At 44.0% G+C, this 19,841-nt stretch overlaps 1 protein-coding gene across 1 annotated transcript in view; it reads left to right on the plus strand.

Annotated features, from left to right (window-relative positions):
• The window catches only part of LOC110931372 (transmembrane 9 superfamily member 8), a 37,830-nt gene that overhangs the window by 15,810 nt on the left and 2,179 nt on the right, over nt 1-19,841 (plus strand). Inside the window, exons 5-6 of the mRNA XM_035987905.1 lie at nt 18,585-18,697; nt 18,810-18,960. Of these exons, the coding sequence (XP_035843798.1) occupies nt 18,585-18,697; nt 18,810-18,960 (264 nt within the window). The remainder of the gene's footprint in view (nt 1-18,584; nt 18,698-18,809; nt 18,961-19,841) is intronic.

Genomic DNA, 19,841 nt, shown 5'->3' on the forward strand with positions numbered 1-19,841 from the left:
TGAACAATTCGCAAATTTGAAAGCCATGTCGTTTCAAGAAACAATCGGTAGACTGAAGACGTTCGAAGACAGGATTAAGGGTATCGAGTCTTTAGCAGAAAATCAAGGTAATCTAATGTTTGCCAATGGTGAGTCGTCCTCGAAATCCAAATCCTATGAAAATACGCGGGGGCGTGGGCGAGGCGCTTCAAGTTACCGAGGTAGACGTCAAGACCGGGATGATGAGGACCAAGATGGAAGTCAAAGCCAAGATGGTCAAGATCATGGGTCAAAGCAGGCGGGTCAAAGAAGAACCAATGATCACCAAATGGGAAGGAAAGGTATATCACAGGTTCAGTGTTACCGTTGTGAAAACTTTGGTCACTTCGCGTCAGGATGTCTGGATCGTATGAAGAAACAAGATGAAGCTAACTTAGTTAAATCCAATGATTTTGATCCATCATTATTCATGATGAGATGTGATCGAGAGACGGTTTTTCTGAATGAAGAATGGGTGAATCCAAAGTGTTTCGAGACCGAACCAGTGGAGAAAGATACTTGGTATCTCGACAACGGAGCACCGAATCACATGGCGGGTAATCGAGCTTATTTCTTTGAACTTAATGAGCGTTCACGGGAAAGGTGAAGTTTGGAGATGGATCTTGTATTGATATACGGGGAAAGGGATCGGTATTACTTTACTTGAAGGGAAAACAGGGGAGAAGCGCCTGTTAACCGACGTTTACTATATACCGAGTTTGCAAAGCAATATCATAAGTGTTGGTCAAGCAACGGAAGGTAGATGCGACATTCACATGATACATGATTTGCTAACCATTCATGATGATACAGGAAAGTTTATGATGAGGGTGACAAGGACCGAGAACCGTTTATACAAGATCAACCTCAAGATAGTAAGTCCCGGTACACAAGATAACATGACTAGAATAAAGAATTTTGCGAGTAAGGATCTACAAAGAAGTGAACTTAAAGATGATACGACAAGTACGAGTTAGAATCTTCTCAAAGATCCAAGTTTAATAAAGAAACCCAAAATTCAAAATCCAAAGAAAAACGTTCAAGAATTCAAAGAAAAGGTTAAGCAAGGGATTCAAACCCAAGGAAGTACATATTATGATCCAAGAAAGCTAGTGTTTGCTCAAGATCGCAGCCGAGTCAATGGTGGTGCGAGTTCTTATGACCAAAGGACGAGTCGTGGAGAAAGGACTAGTCGAGTACAAGGTCGCAAGAATGTTCGAGCTAGGAAGTAGCTGAAAAACAAAGCTAGAGATCAACATGTGTTCTATGAGAATCAAGACAAAGAAGACATGTTAGAGCTTACCTATTTCGAGTCGGAAATTAAGGTGGTGATTGTTGGCGGTAAATCTCGACTCATCACAAGTTGGTGATGGGAAAACGGTGACAAAGGAGTTCAAGTCACAAGTCGTTGAACTTGAGGGGGAAAATTTAACATGTAGGTTAAATTAGTTAAGTTTCCTAATTACATTATAATTATATTTGGTAAATGTCATGGTCACCAAGTTAAGGTTATTTGGTAATGTCTTGGTCACCAAGTTAGAGTAAGGGGTTGTTTGCTTACCTCTTAATAAGTCTCTTAATGGTTCAGACCTCTTACTGGTTTAGCACTTAATGGTTCAGACTGTTTGTTTCACGAGCATATGTCTGAATGGTTCAAACATTTGCCTCTAAATGGTTAAGATTTATACAGAGTCTGAATGTTTAAGACCTCTAATCTGAATTGGTCAGACATTTGCCTCTGAACGGTTAAGCATTATACAGTCTCTTAATGATTCAAACCTCTTACTGGTTTAGCACTTAATGGTTCAGACCTCTTACTGGTTCAGAACTTAACCACTCAGATGTTGCCAAACAGCCCCTAAGCCTATATTAACGAAGGAAGGGTTAGACATTATTAAGAGTCAAGAGAAGATAAACCGAGTTATGGTTTATGAGTTATTGTAATCAAGTTTTTTGAGTTATATTTTCTTGGTTATAATAAAAGTTCTTGGAGATTTATTCCATTCCTGTTTGTACTCTTCGGTTTGATTGTCGATTGGGACTTGATTCGGGAGTACTCGGGAAGTACTCGCCCTAGGCGGAGATTACTCGGGGAGTAATTGGCCTAGGCAAACAATACTCGAGCCTTGGCAGCCTACCTTGTAATGAGTAATCGATGAGTACTCGGAATCTAGGTAGGACTTTTACAACCATGTTTTTGCCCCTCGAGCACCCACACGTATTATTAGAAAACTCTATTAATAGAAAACTCTATGAATTAGTGAGTCAACCTGGGCCTTTCATGAGATTTTGAGGTTTTGTGTGACAAGTAAAAATGAACACCTTAAAATAGAAAGTTGTATATATATGTGTGAAGAAACACTGACCTTCACGGTAGTATCCAACTAGGACTTCAACTCTTGGCGACCCGAACTGCTAACTACAAAACAGAACACCGTTAGGACTCGTTGCAGGAATGGGGTTATTCCTGTAACCACCCTCCGGCGTGAGAATAAGTCTCGGTTTTGGGAGTAAAAGAGTATGTGTAGAGAAAAGGATAAAGTGAGAGCAAGATGGATCATACCTTAGACGTTTACCCATATTTATAGTTTACCATTACGGTTTCTCCTAACTTAGGATGGGATCCGATAAGTTAGGGATTTACATGATCTTTCCCCAAAGAATGGGGATTCGGTTACGTCATTTATCCATGCAGAATAGAACATTCTGGAATAAGTGTTTATAATTAATTATTTGTAATAAAATAATAGGTAATGACCGGTTCGGGTTGGCCGATCTGGGTCATACCTCGTCATGTCCCCCCATTCCGAAGTTATGAAATGAAATTCATGAAATCGGACTAAAAAGGAAAAGTTAAACCTTCCCTCTTTGAGTGTTAGTTTCTCAAATGGGGTACCGTTGCGGTTTTGAAAAATGGTGGTGATGGGAAAGGATGTGACAGTTAAATCATCATTAAGATGACAACTGTCACCACCCTGCTCTGACGTGTGTTCTCATCCGTTTGTCTTTTCGAATTCGAAAAGTTGCTATTTCCGTATAAATAGAGTACCCGTTTAGGGATTTTGAACTTCGATTTCTTCTTTTCGTGCGATCGCTTTCTCCCATTTCTTGAAACGAAAAATGGCCTCCAAGATCGGTGAATCGTCTTCCTCTGTCCCAACAAGTTCCGATGCCATGTATATCAAGTGGGGGCAGACTTCTTTCAATAACCTTCTTCAAGATTACAATATTAGGGCAGAGTGGAATCCGGTATTACCGTCAAAAACAGACACGACCTTCCCGTGAAAGCAAGGTAAAATTACCCTGTTTAGTGACTTCTTTAAGTTATGCAACTTCCGACTACCGATTACGAAATTCTGCAAATTGGTCCTTGACCATTATCCCATCCATATTTCCCAACTGCAACCCTTGGGGCTGGTGAAACTCCGGCAGTTTGAGTTTGCTTGTATCGCCCTAGGGCACATTCCAGAACTCCTCGTTTTTAGGGCTTTTTCCGCTTCGCTGGTCCATTTGAAATTTTTCTTGTTGAGGCAATCTTTTAATGTCTTTATAAATGGCAAAGACCTCTCAGCGTGTCTTGCCAAGAATCTGTTTATAGCCACTAAACGCCCATTTAACGCTTGCGCTTCTTTCAAAGTCCTGGGAGAGGGCATCCGCGTTATGGCGGCTACCTTTTCTGGGTTAGCTTTAAAGTCGTCCCGGGTAACTACTACCCCCAAGAACATTCCCTCCTCTACCCCAAATGAACATTTCTTGGGGTTGAGTTTGATATTATATTCTCTGAGCTTTTGGAAAGTTCCTTCAATGTCTTCAAGCATTTGTTTTTCTTCCCTGCTCTTGATTACCAGATCGTCAACATACACTTCTAAGTTTCTGCCGATTTGTGTTTCGAAAGCATTATCCATGAGTCGCTGATAAGTGGCTCTGGCGTTTCGCAGGCCGAAAGGCATCTTGGTGTAACAAAAGATGCCCACATCAGTATGAAACGCCGTTTTTTCCTTGTCTTCTTTGGACATTTTGATCTGAAGATAACCTTTATAGGCGTCTAAGAAACATTTATACCTATAAGGAACCATAAATCAACCTTAAAGTCCATTTCGGGTAGCAGGTATGCATCTTTGGGGCATGCTTTATTCAAATCTTTAAATTCAATGCACATCCGCCATGTGCCATCTGGCTTCTTTACCATCACAGGGTTTGATACCCATGTACGATATTTTGTATCTCTGAGGATTCCAGCTTCCACCAACTTTCGTACTTCTTTGACAACTGTTGCCTTTCGATCCGGATCCATACTACGTTTTCCCTGTGCGACTGGCTTAATGCCGGGGAGTGTCGCTAGCTTGTGTTCTGCCTTATCGCGGGGAATTCCAGTCATGTCGGAGTGCTCGAAAGAAAAAATGTCTGCGTTCCTTCTCAGCAGCTGTTTCAAATTGTTTTTAACTTCAGGGGAGAGGCTATCCCCTAATGTAACTGTCTGATCCGGATGGCGGGTGCTCAATACCCATCTTTCTGGGCCGATGGCCCCAGTGGGTCCTTGGCAGCATCTTTTGGTATTTAATACCTCTCCTAATTTGTCACGAAACACTGTTGCAATACCCCGCGGGGTAGGGAACTTCATGAAACCTCGTGTTGTGGAGACTGTAACATCCAATTTCCCCAGGGTGAACCTTCCAATGATTACATTGTGGTATGACTCAGCACGTACCACAAGGAATGTTAGGAATATGGTCCTTTCCCGGGGCTCTTGTCCGAACGTGACTGGGAAAGTAATCTGGCCAATTGGATAAACCTTTTCTTCTGTGAAACCCTTAATAGGGGCGTGCATCGACTCAGGCAACATATTGTCTTCTAGTTGCATTCTATTGAAACAATGTTCATAGATAATGTCCTCTGAACTCCGGGTGTCTACTAGGATCCTCCCCATATGATAATCGCCCACCGCAGCGGATATGATCAAAGCGTCCGTGGTGAGGTGCAAATCTTCTACGCGGGGCTCGATGGTCATGGTTGCTAACATCCAGGTTTCGAGCGTGGAGAAACTCCGCTTGGCCCCTTTTCCCTTATCCTCGTATACCATGTTTAGCTCTCGCGGCCTTTTACCCGCCACCTTGTCGTTTTCTTCCTTGACGGGTGGCGGCCCCTGTTTGATATCCCTCACTAGGTGTGCCAATTTACCTGCTTTCACGAAGTATTCAACCCGCTTCTTTAGCTGAAAACAGTCGTTAGTGTCGTCGCTGCTCCCTTTGTGGTACTCACAGTATTTTCTTGTATCTTAATTGGGTTGTCTTTAAGCGGCTTTGGAGGGTTAAACTTGAGGTTTTCTGAAGCTAGGATCTCTGCTGGCGTCTTGCTCAGGTTGGGGTACTCGGATCGCGGCTTAGAGGAATCATTCCTTGAGTGGGCGTTTCTAGACCTATCATACCGCGAGTCCGTTCTATCACTCCTTTGGTATCGGTCACCTCTACTTTTTCTTTTAGAACCCCGTTGTTCTCTATCTTCTTGATTCTTCTGAGCCTCCTTTTTCCTATTGGCCGCGTGACTGGCGGCTGCGGCCTTTTCTTGTATAACATACACCTTAGCTATCCTCAGGATTTCGTCGATGGTGGGAGGCACACCATCTCTTCCATGAAGTGTTCTTAATAGCTCATCATCGTTTACTACTTGTAGGAAAGCTCCACACGCTAGATCATTTGTGCACCTGGTATTGCCAGGCTCTCTTTATTGAATCTAACGATGAAACTTTCCACCGTTTCATTGTCTCGCCGACGGATGTAGAGGAGCTCGTTTCGATCTTTCGTGTGCCTGCGTTGTTGGCTAAATTGCAAAATGAACTTAGCCTCTAGATCTTCAAAACAGTCAATCTCCCCTGTGGGTAAACTATCCCACCAGACTCGAAGCGCGCCTACCAGCGTTTGGACAAACATCTTGCACCAGAGGGGCATAGGCCAGCAAGCTACTTCCCCATCACTTTTGAATAGGTTGAGATGGTCATCGGGATCGCCTAGCCCGTCATATTTGCCTACAGTTTGAGGCATCTTGGGCTTTTCCTTGATAGGAGCTTCTACTATTCTTCTGGTAAACTTGGATTTGAAAGTAGCATCCACTGGCTTGTAGGGTCTGGTAAGTTCGTCTTCTTCGATATTGACAGGTTGCACTGGGGAGTTACCCCACCATGGCTGATACCCTGGGTGACAGGGGGTTGAGTCGGGGTAATGTTCAGTGTTAAGTTGGGGCCTCTTCCTGGAGAAAAACGAGGCCTAGACGTGTTTCCTATGTCATACGCGGGTTCCGCCGTTGGCGGGGTTTGACTGTAAACAGGTTGTGATGTGGGGAAGGTCCATCAAGGCGGCATATAAGCCGCGTATGGCGATTGTTGAGAGCAACCTTGTGGCCCTCCCTGGGGAGTATATGTTGGGGTATTGTATTGAGGTAGGTACCCGTATGGGGGTGCAAAATAATACCCGGGAAAGTAAGCCTGATTTCCCGGTGTGACCGGGGCGTTCAAGATTCCAGCCGACATGACCACTGGTTGATGGGGTGGTGTGGATAACGCAGTTGTTAGTGCTACCGAATACAGAGGTGGCATGGGGTAACCTAAGAGACCGTGGGTTAATAGTATTGAGGTACGCCAACCTGCGGTATGACGGTGCTTGGGCTAGTCGACGCGATAACTGGCGTAGTGCTATGACGTGTGGTCTATGCACTGGAGGTTCTGGCTGAGACGAAAACGTTCACGCCTGTTGTGATTAGTCCAGCTGACTGGATTCGTAGAGAAGTGTACGAAAATAAGTCTGCTTTCGTCGTCCCAGAAGAGGCAGCGGTAGTGCCAGCAAAACCCGGTGGGGGCCCCTCTGCTTCAAATTCCAAGTCGAGAGACCTTGTCACAACCGGTGAGGCCGGCATGGAGATGACAGGGCTTGTTTCTAACAACGGATTGCTAGATAACATCGCCTGGCTTGGTGTTACTGCTATGTTCTGATCGCTTGCCATTGGGTTCAGTCTTGTTGTTGCTACTGATTTGGTCCCACGGATGGCGCCAATGAAGAAACACTGACCTTCACGGTAGTATCCAACTAGGACTTCAACTCTTGGTGACCCGAACTGCTAACTGCAAAACAGAACACTGTTAGGACTCGTTACAGGAATGGGATTATTCCTGTAACCACCCTCCAGCGTGATAATAAGTGTCGGTTTATGGAGTAAAAGAGTATGTGTAGAGAAAAGGGTAAAGTGAGAGCAAGATGGATCATACCTTAGACATTTACCCATATTTATAGTTTACCACTAGTGTTTCTCTTAACTTAGGCTTGGCTCCGATAAGTTTGGGATTTACATGATCTTTCCTCAAAGAATGGGGATTCGGTTACGTGATTTATCCATGTAGAATAGAACATTCTGGAATAAGTGTTTATAATTACTTATTTGTAATAAAATAATAGGTAATGACTGGGTCGTGTTGGCCGATCCGGGTCATACCTCGTCAATGTGTACAATTGTTATAACAATTTAAAAACAAAATTAGTATAGCAAATTTACTTGTCTTTCACGGTTGAAATCCAAGTTTTGAAAGATAGAAATGTGGAGAATCAATAGATGAACAAAAACGTACAAAGATTTGAGTGAAATACTTACCGGTTTGAGAGAAATCTGAGATTTAGTGAGAAGAAGAGGCTGGTCGGTCAGAGCTTTTCCAAAAGTGGAAAGTTTGACAAGGACAGCCCTATTTATAGGCTTCCAAAAGAGGAAAGGGTCTCTTGATCGAGCAGCATTCCTGATCGAGTGGGCTGCTCGATCGAACAGCCTGTTCGATCGGCTAGCCTGCTCGATCAGGTTGCCCTGTTCGATCAGAGTCTCCTGTTTTGAGCGGTTCGCGACGATTTTCGATATTTCGATTTCGATGGATGAGGAGTAGAGTAGGATAGAGTTTCTATTCAAATTACTTTTAGTTCCAACTACTATATCTAACATACAAGCATCCTTACAACCTATCTTTCAAGTCGGTTTCGATCGAGTTTGATTATCCTTCGAGTTTCGATTGATTTGATTGATTCACCACACCAGATACGTAAAAGTAAACATGCACAAGTAACACGTAAGGCACACACACGTATAAAAGTACTAAAATCCCCACACTTGAGTTCGATGATTGATTTGATTAACCTTGATTATTGATTGACTAGCTTTATTGCATTGTTACTTCCTACTATTCACAGTCGGTCATCGATTCGCGGTTCGATTATCGGTCGATTAGTTTGATTATACAACACTTACTCAACATAATATGAAAATCAAAATGAAACTAAAGTAAAATAATCTTTATTTATCCTTAATTCCAATCACAGTCAACACTTGACTTTGACTTTGACTTTTGGAAAACACGGGGTGTTACAGTCTCCCCTCCTTTAGGGAATTTCGTCCCGAAATTAGGCTGAGAGTCGTACATCACCGTGTGATTTTACCAATTTGACGCTTCAGATCTATCTAAACAACTCGGGTACTTGGCCTTCATGTCACTTTCGAGTTCCCAAGTGAACTCTGCGCCTCGTTTGCCTTCCCATCGGACTTTCACAATAGGAATGCGGGAGCGTCGGAGTTGCTTGGTCTGTCGGTCCATGATTTCGACAGGCTTTTCCACGAAGTGTAGTGCTTCGTTGACCTGAAGATCGTCAAGCGGTATTATTGCGTCGTGATCGGCTACACACTTCCGAAGGTTTGATACGTGAAAAGTCGGGTGGACATTGCTGAGTTCCTCCGGTAATTCGAGTTTGTAGGCGACTTTTCCGATTCTTTCCAAAATCTTGAAAGGTCCAACAAATCGAGGCGCAAGTTTCCCTCTTTTGCCGAATCGGACTACACCCTTCCAAGGAGATACCTTTAAAAGTACATAGTCACCAACTGCAAATTCGCGGGGCTTGCGTCGTTTATCGGCGTACATCTTCTGTCTATCCCGGGCCTTTACCAAGTTTTCCCTGATCTGGTGGATTTTGTCGGTCGTTTCTTGCAAGATCTCGGGACCGGTTAATTGGGAATGACCGACCTCGTGCCATACAATCGGCGAGCGACATCTCCTACCATACAAGGCTTCGAAAGGTGCCATTTCGATGCTGGAGTGGTAGCTATTATTGTACGAGAATTCGACCAATGGCAGATGTTTGCTCCAACTACCACCGAAATCGATAACACACGCACGGAGCATGTCTTCAATAGTGCGGATCGTTCTCTCAGTCTGTCCGTCGGTTTGCGGATGGAATGCGGTACTCAAATTCAGCGTCGTACCAAGAGCCGCTTGAAATGTTTCCCACAATCTCGAAGTAAACCGAGCGTCACGATCAGAGATGATGTCTCGAGGCGTACCATGATTCTTAATGATCTCGTCGGTGTAGATTTGGGCTAGTTTGGCCACCTTATAGTCTTCTCGTATTGGCAGAAAGTGGGCTGATTTGGTTAAACGGTCGACTATCACCCAAATGCTGTCGTGACCAGATGGCGTGGTCGGAAGCTTAGTTATGAAATCCATAGCTATGCTCTCCCACTTCCATAAGGGTATCGACGGTTGTTCGAGTAGGCCGGAAGGTCTTTGATGTTCAGCCTTGACTCTTGCACAAGTTAGGCAGCTACCAACGTATAGAGCGATATCCCGTTTCATCCCAGGCCACCAGTACTTGTAGCGTAGGTCCTGGTACATCTTGTCTGCACCGGGATGAATGGAGTATCGGGATTTGTGGGCTTCGTTCATGATGATCTTTTGTAAATCTGTCCTCCTCGGAACCCAGATTCGGTCCAGATAATAGAATATCCCATTGGCTTTGCTTACGAGCTGAGCTCCATCGTGATAGATTCTCTCTTTCTTCAACGTACGCTCGTTAAAGCAAGCGTGTTGTGCTTCACGGATGAGAGTTTTGAGGTTATACTGCGTCTGGATGTTTCGAACACCTATCACGTAATTCTTCCTGCTGAGGGCGTCTGCAACTACATTCGCCTTGCCTGGGTGGTAACGGATCTCACAGTCGTAGTCGTTGAGGAGTTCTACCCATCGGCGTTGACGCATATTGAGTTCCCTCTGGTTAAAGATGTGTTGTAGGCTCTTGTGATCGGTGAAGATCGTACACTTTGTACCGTACAGGTAGTGTCGCCAAATCTTTAATGCAAAGACAACTGCGCCTAGCTCGAGGTCATGGGTTGTATAGTTCTTCTCGTGGATTTTGAGCTGTCGAGATGCGTAAGCTATAACCTTGTCTCGTTGCATGAGAACACAGCCAAGACCAAGGTTTGAAGCGTCACAGTAGACAACGAAGTCATCGCTTCCGTCCGGCAGTGTAAGAATCGGTGCATGGCACAGCATGTATTTAAGGGTTTGGAAAGCAGTTTCCTGTGCGTTTCCCCACACAAAAGGCTTGTCTTTATGAGTAAGGGAGGTAAGCGGCACAGCAATCTTCGAGAATCCTTCGATGAACCGTCGGTAGTAACCGGCTAATCCGAGAAAAGAGCGAACTTCTGACGGATTCTTGGGCGTAATCCAACCTTTAACTACCTCGATCTTTGCAGGATCAACGTGTATACCCTAACTATTCACAATGTGACCCAGAAATTGAACCTCCTCCAACCAGAATTCACACTTGGAGAACTTGGCGTAGAGTTGATTCGCCTGAAGTAACTCGAGAACTAATCGCAGATGCTGCGCATGTTCGGTCCTCGATCTGGAATAGATCAAGACATCGTCGATAAATACAATGACGAAGCGGTCTAGGAATGGCTTACACACGCGATTCATCAGATCCATGAAGACCGCGGGTGCGTTTGTCAAGCCAAAAGGCATGACAACGAATTCGTAATGGCCATATCGGGTTCGAAAGGCGGTTTTGGGTATGTCTTCCTCTTGAATCCGCAACTGATGATAGCCTGAACGTAGATCGATCTTGGAGAAGCACTGAGCACCTTGTAACTGGTCAAATAAATCGTCGATTCTGGGCAAGGGGTATCGGTTCTTGATAGTCAGCTTGTTTAACTCCCGGTAATCGATGCACATCCGGAACGACCCGTCCTTCTTTTTGACGAAAAGGACTGGCGCGCCCCAAGGAGGAGAAGTGCTCGGGCGAATGAAGCCTTTTTCAAGTAACTCTTGGAGTTGGTTTGAAAGTTCTCGCATCTCGGAGGGAGCGAGTCGGTAAGGAGCTTTGGCTACTGGGTTGGCTCCAGGAATAAGGTCAATTCGAAAGTCGATATCACGACTTGGAGGTAATCCGGGAAGATCATCAGGGAATACCTGAGGAAACTCTCGGACAACTGAGACGTCTTTGACTTCAGCTTTCTTTTTCTTTTCTTCCTCCGCTACTACAATATTGGCCAAGAAGGCTCGATAATCCTTGCGGAGATATTTGCTGGCTTTGAGACACGACATGAGCTTGAGACCTTTCGCAGTAGTTTCACCATACACACATAGAATATCACCACTAGCTAACATAAATCGAATCATTTTATCGAAGCACACAACTTCAGCATGGTTTTCACGAAGAAAGTCCATGCCTACTATGACGTCGAAACTTCCGAGCTGCATTGGAATGAGATTGATTGGGAAGATATGATTGTTGAGCTCAAGAGTACAATCACGGAGCACGGAATTGACAGCAATGGTTCTTCCGGTAGCGACTTCCACTTCGAATGACGACGATAGATAAGAGCGCTTACGACTAAGAAGCTTTTCGAATTCAAATGACACAAAGCAGTTATCGGCTCCAGTATCAAACAAACATGATGCATATATACCATTCACGAGGAACGTACCATTGACCACGTTGTTGTCAGCTTGAGCCTGACGTGCGTTGATGTTGAAGGTTCTGGCGTGAGCTGCTTGCTGTTGAGGCTGCTGTTGTTGTTGCTGGGGCTGTTGAGCTTCTTGCTTTACCACCCTGTTCGGGCACCGGTTTGCAAAGTGGTTAGGGTCACCACATGCAAAGCAGGTCCGAACATTGGTTGCTGGGGCCTGAGCGGCTTGTTGAGCTTGAGGAGCAGGGAGCAGAGCCTGGTTGACAGCGGCTTGAGCTTGGGCTTGACGGGGACCATAGCGACAACTCGCAGTGAAATGTCCGTAAACGTTGCAGTGTGCGCAGAATCGGCAAGCCACACCCACCGGATGATGATAAGAACACGTAGCACAGAGTGGGTGGGGGCCGGTGTACGCACGCTTAGCTGGCGGCGCATTGATCACTGGAGCGGTGCGCTGTGGTTGCTGCTGCTGCGCTGGTACAGACTGAATGGGAGCAGCAGTGGTTGCGGCAGCGCAACTCTTGTTCTTCTTTCTTCTTCTTGAAGACTTGGAGGCTTGAGCAGTTGTGTTGTCGGTTGATGCGGTGGTGACTTGATGCAGCGACTTGGATTGCTTATCCCAGAAACCAGCCTTCACCCGCTTGTCATTAATCTCAGCGGCGAGCAGGTAGGTTTCCTCGATTGATGCGGGTTTGGAGGCGTGAACAAAGTCTGCAACACAATCCGGAAGAGCACGGATGTATTTCTTGATGGTCATATCAGGAGTCTTGACCTGGTCGGGACAGATAATGCTCAACTGCTTGAAACGGGCAGTGAGACCAGCGTTGTCGCCCTCCTTCTGCTTGATGCTCCAGAATTCATCCTCCAACTTTTGGCGTTCGTGAGGAGGACAAAACTCGTCCAGCATGATTGCTTTCAGTTCCTCCCACGTCAGCTCGTATGCAGCGTCGTTCCCGCGCTTGTTCCTTTCGGCGGTCCACCAGTCCAAAGCTCGCGACTGGAAGACACCGGTAGCATTGAGAGTACGGAGATGATCTGGACATCCGCTTTGTCGAAGGGTAACCTCTACCGAGTCAAACCAATGAAACAAGCCTGTAGGGCCTTCTTCACCGGTGAACTCCTTTGGTCCACATGCCTTAAATTGTTTGAAGCTGAAAGGAGCTTTGCTGGAGTCTTTAGGAGCGTCGATTCTGGATTCCTCTGACGATTTGCTAGCGTTCTCATACACGTCGCTTACAGCCTTAGCCACTTGCTTCGCGATGATTGCAGCAAGACGTTTGTCTCTCTTTTCTTGGCGAGTAAGACGTCGGCGAGACATTGATGATGACGACATGGTCTGCAATAGACATCGCCACAGGGCTCAACACAACGAAATCGAATCTCACCTCACACGTCTTAGATTGCTAAAGCTTAGAATCACGTTGCATCTCACGTCACGTAACATATATAAACACATAAGCACAGTTTACACAAAGTCCACATAATCACAGAGACACATAAGCACATAAACAATTAGAGCACATACGCAATTAAGCTCATAATTTCCTAAACACATACGCATTTTAGCACAGAGTAGTCAGAAAACAGAAACCTATCAGTCATGAGTCGAGTGTCGTTCGCATTGTATATCGAGTAGCATCACATTGTACCGTCTAACTTAATCGTATAGCGTAGCATAGCATATCGGTATCGTCTAGATCACGTCAACAGGGAATTGAATCGAGGTAGGATAGCAACAAAGGTCGCGCAGATTGATAACAAATCGAGTAATCAACGAAATCATAAACACGTAAACAGGTAAAACATATAAAATCAGCGAAGCAACACTTAAAATCGAAAGGTAGATTGCCTGCGGCTACTAGACTTTGACTAACCATGGCAATTCAACTATTCACAGTAGACTTGTCGTCACTTTCGGCTCTAGGGGTCGTGTTTCTGCCTCAGTTCTCGGGCATTATGCACGCGTATCCTAGGTCATACTCGTGAGTTCAGGTCGTTGGAGTCCGTCAATTTCCTTGGCGAGATGAAGTAAGGTTGGAATAACTGCCAAGGTTAGGGTTTCACCCCTAGCTTAGCAATTCCTTCCTGGTTTTAAGAAAATTTCAGAGAAAAATTTGCATCAAATTGCGGGTTTCAGCCCTGATTTGGTATAATTTTCCATTTGTTGATAGAAAATTACATATAAATAATCGGCAAAACCCAATAGTTTGGGCAGGAATGTACGGCTTTCACACCTAATCCCGTCCAACTACAGATCTTGGCTTGGAGTTTGAATGCAATGTCAGAATAGAATGAATGACAGATATAGGCACATAAGCTTGGTCTCTTGGTTCTTAGCTATAGTCTAGGTCTCTAAGACAGCGATCCGGACTAGATCGTGTCTAACCTAATTCCCTATAGTTATGGCTCTGATACCAATCTGTCACACCCCAACCGATGGCGGAATCATCGGGGCGCGGCACTGAGCGAAACAGATTGTTCAGAAGTTTCCACAACAACTATCATACAAATTCAGTTTAATGATACGTCCCATACCGTATCCCAAATAAATAACAAGTCATCATAGAAAGCATCTAAACAAGTTAAAGCTGTTCCGACAACTCAGATTCTAATTATTACAAACCAAATTTAAATATGTTTGATGTTTCTAAGACCCCTAAATGTGGACCCCCCTCTGGCTACAGGTGCCAGTGGCAAGATCTACAGATAACTATGGCCCTTGAACAGATACATGGACGAGGACCATAGATTACGGGCTCCTAGATGCTTATTATCGCCTCGCTTCCCTAGCAAGCTAACACATTAAACACCTGTCACATACGTTAAAATAAAAGTCAATACATAAAATGTAAAGGTGAGTACACAAGTTTGATATAGCATATAGAGTTCGAATAGTTTACGCATAACCGAGCACGTACACAAGGGGAAACGATGCATGTAAATTATCAACGAGGGACCATCGATACCAATGACTGCGGGTTGACTGTCCGAGACAGTTCGCAATACAGGATTACCACCGTAATCCATGCAAGTAATTGTCCTTAGCAACCCCCGTGTAAACGGGTGCTGAGTCCAAACTATAGTACTATGTTGCTAAAGCAGGTAGATAGCACTCCACGTATAAACATAATAAACAGCAATCATTTAGTCAAGTAGCACATGCAAATAGGTTAGCGTTCAAATAGTTTGTGTTGATTGTGATTTTGATAGTTTACGTATGTAACACCCAAAAGTGCTGAAAGCAAAAAGGGATCGAGTATACTCACAGTGATTGATGTGGATTGAAGGGAGCACTGAGAATAGGTTAGCCTGAATAGTTCGATAACATAATGATGAGTAACGCGAAAAAGTAAACAATGGATATTGGATCGAGTAGGCCATTCGATCGGACGGCTGGTTCGATCGAGTGGACTGTTCGACTGGTTTGAAAATCCGTTCGAACGTTCCCATTCGATCGGCCGGCTGGCTCGATCGGCTGGTTCTTTCGAGTGGATTGTTTCTTCCTTTAATGAGAAGGATGTGTTTGTGTATGATGGTTTGGACTTTTGAAGTTTTTACAGCATTACCTTTCAAGTTGGTCGATCGAACGGTCTGTTCGATCGGTTGGCTCAACCGATCGGTTAGCAACTTCAGTGGGTTAAATTTGCAATGTGTCACTCGATCGGGTGGCATGCTCGATCGGGTGACATTCCAATGTTTCGAAAAGGTTAAGTGTTGAAGTGTAATATCTCATGATTCGATGAGTAATGTTTACAATCGAGTGGCTCGATCGATCGAACATCACTTCGTCAATATTACACTTGTGAGTTTGTGGGCCTAAGTGCCAGTCGATCGGTTAGCCCGGTCGATCGGCTGATATTGTTCGTTCGGTTGGGCTGTCCGATCGGACAGCCTAACCGTTCGGCCAGCAGCCTGACCTGGTTAGCCTATCACTTAACACTTGGTTATTCCCGTTACTTGGTGTGATGTGGAGATAATTTGATTACGAGTTGAGCCATAACCCTCAGTCTTTACTTGCCTCACTGACTCGGGCAGGAATCACCCAAGTCCGGTCAGTGGGTGTTTTAGAACCTAAGTCTAACGTTTAACCCGAAATCGGTAAATCTCGTGGTAGAATCCGAATCTTGAACCATGTGTTGCTTAGGATGATTTATAACTCAGTTCAAGCTTCGTTTTTTTACCGGTTTGAGTGTAAAAGAGTTGAAAGATAGATGAAAACCCACCTTTCAATCCTTTTCCACCGTGAAATGTTAAGATCTTTGGTAGATTTTAGGTTGTTTATGTGGAAATCGGTTAGATCTAAGCTATTCATGATGGATTGATGCCAAAACTTAGTGTTCTTGAAGAACACCATGATGACATCACCCAAGAACTCCTAGATCTTGGTGATTTCACGGTTGAAATCCAAGTTTTGAAAGATAGAAATGTGGAGAATCAATAGATGAACAAAAACGTACAAAGATTTGAGTGAAATACTTACCGGTTTGAGAGAAATCTGAGATTTAGTGAGAAGAAGAGGCTGGTCGGTCAGAGCTTTTCCAAAAGTGGAAAGTTTGACAAGGACAGCCCTATTTATAGGCTTCCAAAAGAGGAAAGGGTCTCTTGATCGAGCAGCATTCCTGATCGAGTGGGCTGCTCGATCGAACAGCCTGTTCGATCGGCTAGCCTGCTCGATCAGGTTGCCCTGTTCGATCAGAGTCTCCTGTTTTGAGCGGTTCGCGACGATTTTCGATATTTCGATTTCGATGGATGAGGAGTAGAGTAGGATAGAGTTTCTATTCAAATTACTTTTAGTTCCAACTACTATATCTAACATACAAGCATCCTTACAACCTATCTTTCAAGTCGGTTTCGATCGAGTTTGATTATCCTTCGAGTTTCGATTGATTTGATTGATTCACCACACCAGATACGTAAAAGTAAACATGCACAAGTAACACGTAAGGCACACACACGTATAAAAGTACTAAAATCCCCACACTTGAGTTCGATGATTGATTTGATTAACCTTGATTATTGATTGACTAGCTTTATTGCATTGTTACTTCCTACTATTCACAGTCGGTCATCGATTCGCGGTTCGATTATCGGTCGATTAGTTTGATTATACAACACTTACTCAACATAATATGAAAATCAAAATGAAACTAAAATAAAATAATCTTTATTTATCCTTAATTCCAATCACAGTCAACACTTGACTTTGACTTTGACTTTTGGAAAACACGGGGTGTTACAGCTGATACCCTGGGTGACAGGGGGTTGAGTCGGGGTAATGTTCAGTGTTAAGTTGGGGCCTCTTCCTGGAGAAAAACGAGGCCTAGACGTGTTTCCTATGTCATACGCGGGTTCCGCCGTTGTCGGGGTTTGACTGTAAACAGGTTGTGATGTGGGGAAGGTCCATCAAGGCGGCATATAAGCCGCGTATGGCGATTGTTGAGAGCAACCTTGTGGCCCTCCCTGGGGAGTATATGTTGGGGTATTGTATTGAGGTAGGTACCCGTATGGGGGTGCAAAATAATACCCGGGAAAGTAAGCCTGATTTCCCGGTGTGACCGGGGCGTTCAAGATTCCAGCCGACATGACCACTGGTTGATGGGGTGGTGTGGATAACGCAGTTGTTAGTGCTACCGAATACAGAGGTGGCATGGGGTAACCTAAGAGACCGTGGGTTAATAGTATTGAGGTACGCCAACCTGCGGTATGACGGTGCTTGGGCTAGTCGACGCGATAACTGGCGTAGTGCTATGACGTGTGGTCTATGCACTGGAGGTTCTGGCTGAGACGAAAACGTTCACGCCTGTTGTGATTAGTCCAGCTGACTGGAGTCGTAGAGAAGTGTACGAAAATAAGTCTGCTGTCGTCGTCCCAGAAGAGGCAGCGGTAGTGCCAGCAAAACCCGGTGGGGGCCCCTCTGCTTCAAATTCCAAGTCGAGAGACCTTGTCACAACCGGTGAGGCCGGCATGGAGATGACAGGGCTTGTTTCTAACAACGGATTGCTAGATAACATCGCCTGGCTTGGTGTTACTGCTATGTTCTGATCGCTTGCCATTGGGTTCAGTCTTGTTGTTGCTACTGATTTGGTCCCACGGATGGCGCCAATGAAGAAACACTGACCTTCACGGTAGTATCCAACTAGGACTTCAACTCTTGGTGACCCGAACTGCTAACTGCAAAACAGAACACCGTTAGGACTCGTTACAGGAATGGGATTATTCCTGTAACCACCCTCCGGCGTGATAATAAGTCTCGGTTTATGGAGTAAAAGAGTATGTGTAGAGAAAAGGGTAAAGTGAGAGCAAGATAGATCATACCTTAGACATTTACCCATATTTATAGTTTACCACTAGTGTTTCTCTTAACTTAGGCTTGGCTCCGATAAGTTTGGGATTTACATGATCTTTCCTCAAAGAATGGGGATTCGGTTACGTGATTTATCCATGTAGAATAGAACATTCTGGAATAAGTGTTTATAATTACTTATTTGTAATAAAATAATAGGTAATGACTGGGTCGTGTTGGCCGATCCGGGTCATACCTCGTCAATGTGTACAATTGTTATAACAATTTAAAAACAAAATTAGTATAGCAAATTTACTTGTCTTACATAGTTAAATATATCGTTACACTCTTTTGGCATTTTTTTGAATCAGAGCTGTTAAGATCAACTTTTTATAATTAATATAAGATTCTCAATAACGCACCTTGCACACCCTCTATAACTCCCCTAGAGTCAGCAGACCTATAACAACTCTAGTTTTACTCATGTTGTTTACAATGTAATGTATGTATTATGCAGACCACGAACGAGAAGTATTATATCAACAACCACTTATCGTTCATAGTTAGCTTCCACCAAAATCTAGAAACACACTCTGCCAGAGTTGTTGGGTTTGAAGTTAAAGCCTTCAGGTACATAATAGTCTGTCGAATCTTATTATATCATCAATTTTCTTAATTGTAACTTTGTGAAATATTTATTATTTTTACGATTGTATATGACTAGCTATTTGTTTGTCTACAGTATCAATCATGAATTTGCCGATCAATGGAGTTACACAAACCGTTTGAGCACTTGTGACCCACATGCAAAACGTTTGGTCACAGGCTTTGATCCTCCACAAGAAGTTGATGACCAGGAGGAAGTCATCTTCACTTATGATGTCGAGTTCCGGGTAACATTCTCACCCAATATACCTTGGTCCGTTAGGGTTGTGTTTTTATCTCTAATTCGATTAATGCATAACATTTTTTTACACCTGACTATTAACTAACCTTACACTAGCAAGCATTTAAACCCACATCGATTTTATGAGGCAAGCACCATACCACTAGTCACTAGACACTTAACATAAAGGCGAGTCAAACGGTTTGAAACTCATCTTAAGTATATATCCAAATATAGTGTAAATTAAGAATTGAAAACTGGGGGTCGAGCAAGTTCGGGTGATGGGTAAGAACGGTTTTGGGACAATATGAGTTCTAAGCAAAATGTGTTTGGGTCAAGATGGACCATTTAAAAAAGGCGTCAATTTGGTTTATAGTTAAAATAGGTTGGATGTAGAAATCCGTAATTCTAGTAAACACGGTATAGGTTCATTGGGGAACACTAAAAAAGTGGGGAACCGACTCAAACGAACTCCGATTGGACTCATTCCAGCGGCGTTTGAACCGTCTCGTCGAACCGTAACTAGGATCTTTTAACCCTAAACCCTAAATCATAACCCCTAAACCCTAAATATATTAGGGTTTGGCTTTTAGGGTTTAGCTTTAGGGTTTAGCCTTCGAGTTTAGCTTTAAGGTTTAGAGTTTAGCTTTTAGGGTTTAGGGTTTAGCTTTAGGGTTTAGAGTTTAGCTTTAGGGTTTAGGATTTAGCTTTAGGTTTAGCCTTTAGGGTTTAGCTTTTAGGGTTTATAGTTTAGATTTTACGGTTTAGCTTAGGTTTTAGCCTTATTTTTTAGCATTAGGGTTTAGAGTTTAGGAGTTAGGATTTAGGGTTTAGGGTTAAAAGATCTTAGTTAGGGTTCGACGAGTTGGTTCCAACGCCGCTGCAATG

This window comes from Helianthus annuus, chromosome 3 (genome assembly GCF_002127325.2).
Source record: "Helianthus annuus cultivar XRQ/B chromosome 3, HanXRQr2.0-SUNRISE, whole genome shotgun sequence".
NCBI classification, from domain to species: Eukaryota; Viridiplantae; Streptophyta; class Magnoliopsida; order Asterales; family Asteraceae; genus Helianthus; species Helianthus annuus.